The sequence below is a fragment of the Rutidosis leptorrhynchoides genome, chromosome 9 (genome assembly GCF_046630445.1).
Source record: "Rutidosis leptorrhynchoides isolate AG116_Rl617_1_P2 chromosome 9, CSIRO_AGI_Rlap_v1, whole genome shotgun sequence".
Lineage (NCBI taxonomy): Eukaryota > Viridiplantae > Streptophyta > Magnoliopsida > Asterales > Asteraceae > Rutidosis > Rutidosis leptorrhynchoides.
Genome location: NC_092341.1, coordinates 152,028,645 through 152,030,705, shown reverse-complemented (window position 1 = coordinate 152,030,705; position 2,061 = coordinate 152,028,645). Strand labels below are relative to the sequence as shown.

At 33.4% G+C, this 2,061-nt stretch overlaps 1 protein-coding gene across 1 annotated transcript; it reads left to right on the top strand.

Annotated features, from left to right (window-relative positions):
• Positions 1-329: 329 nt before the first annotated feature.
• Positions 330-1,732, top strand: LOC139869014 (ribulose bisphosphate carboxylase small subunit, chloroplastic-like). Its single transcript, XM_071857348.1, has 3 exons — positions 330-557; positions 778-912; positions 1,284-1,732. The coding sequence occupies exons 1-3, from the start codon at positions 387-389 to the stop codon at positions 1,512-1,514; spliced, it is 537 nt and encodes a 178-aa protein (XP_071713449.1). The 5' UTR covers positions 330-386; the 3' UTR covers positions 1,515-1,732.
• Positions 1,733-2,061: the final 329 nt, after the last annotated feature.

Below are 2,061 nucleotides of genomic sequence, written 5' to 3'. Positions count from 1 at the left end.
ATTTACTTTGATATGTCAAATTATCACTATAGTTAAAACCCAATAGAAGTAAAAAGAATGTACACAATTATTACACTCACCCTCCGTCCATGCATGCCCACCTCTTCTTTAGACGATGAGATAAGATTATTTGAGCAATGTACATTCGACACGTGGCTCACCATTTCTGGTTGTTTAATGATAAGGCGAGCAATTATGTGGACACAATACTTGAGCCACAACATCCAATGGCCCTAATCAGTAGATGTTATGCTTGCTTTATTTCTGTCCATTGGATGGCAAGATGCAAACCAATTGTTCATATAACAAACATTATATATAGAGCCATGAATACTTAAGTCCTTCATCGGATCTGCAAAGGCTAATCTTAAAGCAAAAGTACTAAAATGGCCTCCATCTCCTCCTCAGCCATTGCAACCGTCACCAAGACCGCCTCCGCTCAAGCGAGCTTGGCTGCTCCATTCACCGGCCTTAAGGCCAACAACTTCCCCTTTACCAAGAAGTCAAACGACTTATCAAACCTTCCCACCAACGGCGGAAGAGTGCAATGCATGAAGGTATATATATATATATATATATATATATATATATATATATATATATATATATATATATATATATATATATATATATATCTAACATTTTGCATACAATAATTGTTATACTTCAAAGCAGAACAGTTATTGTATGGAGTATAATTGCTCTGTTTAATAGAAGAGAGTTATTAAATTAAAATGTTTTATAATATTAAATTTATTTGTTTTGATGTATGTTTAGGTGTGGCCACCATTGGGTTTGAAGAAGTTCGAGACCCTTTCATATCTACCACCTCTTTCTAATGAAGCTTTGGCTAAGGAAGTCGACTACTTGCTCCGTAACAAATGGGTTCCCTGTTTGGAATTCGAGTTGGAGGTCTATTTCTAATCTTTTACACGATTCCTTATTTCTACAATTTCACGAAATCGTTTAAGAAATTAATTTCATTCTGTGTAAAACATGTGCAATATAGTTCAAATCGACAAATCTACATATCTGCTTATGTGTATCATTTCTTATACAAATGCGGATTGTTTGAATTGGGTATTAATGCATAAACAATTTATGAATTCCTTGTAAAAATACCTTTTTATTGGCTAGCAAGTTTTTTGGTCTCCAATACTCAAAAATCGCAGTCACTTTTTATCATCCACATTAATTATTAATTAATTAATATTTCTATAATTGACAAAAACTGTTAGTTTATTATTTTATTATTTTGCTTGACATAATTTTGTTTTTTATAGCACGGTTTCGTGTACCGTGAGCACGGTAACACCCCCGGATACTATGACGGAAGATACTGGACAATGTGGAAGTTGCCTATGTTCGGATGCACTGACTCTGCCCAAGTGTTGGCTGAGGTTGCTGAGTGCAAGAAGGAGTACCCCCAGGCCTTCATCCGTGTTATCGGATTCGACAACGTTCGTCAAGTGCAATGCATCAGTTTCATCGTCTCCAAACCAGCAGGCTACTAAGCAAAGTACCTATAAATTTTTCAATCTAACATAACCCCCTTATAATGGGCCGGTCAGGATCGTTTGAACGTTTAGGGTTATAGCTTTGATAATCTGTTCTAATTATCAAATTGGAATTTGTCGATTTTTCATGAATTTTTGTTAGTTTTCTGTGGTTTATTTTCGGATTCTATGAGGTGGATAAAAGATATCATATATAAAATAATCATTTGTCGTTATTGTGTTGCATATTTTTGTATGAAATATATATGTCTATTGTTATGTTAGTTATTATTACAATCCAATTGTTATGTTTAGATTATGGTATCACATGATATATCTTTATCTTTGTTAGTTAAATGTAACCTAAGAAATTATTGAAAAAACCATGTCAGGTAGTAATTGGTTAGGGGAGGGGTATTTTGGTTAGCTAACTTTAACATTGTTTGGAAATCACCAAAAACATTTAAATATATTAGCTTATTTTAGCTTCATCAACATTGTTTTTATTGGAGCAATTTCTAACTTTGTCAGAAATAAGCTTGTTTAATCAGACTAATCTTATTAA

Coding starts and splice junctions, on each gene's coding strand:
- LOC139869014 (XM_071857348.1), top strand. CDS start 387: ATGGCCTCCATCTCCTCCTCAGCCATTGCAACCGTCACCAAGACCGCC. Junction 558..777: donor GAAGAGTGCAATGCATGAAG/GTATATATATAT, acceptor ATGTATGTTTAG/GTGTGGCCACCATTGGGTTT. Junction 913..1,283: donor GTTTGGAATTCGAGTTGGAG/GTCTATTTCTAA, acceptor TGTTTTTTATAG/CACGGTTTCGTGTACCGTGA.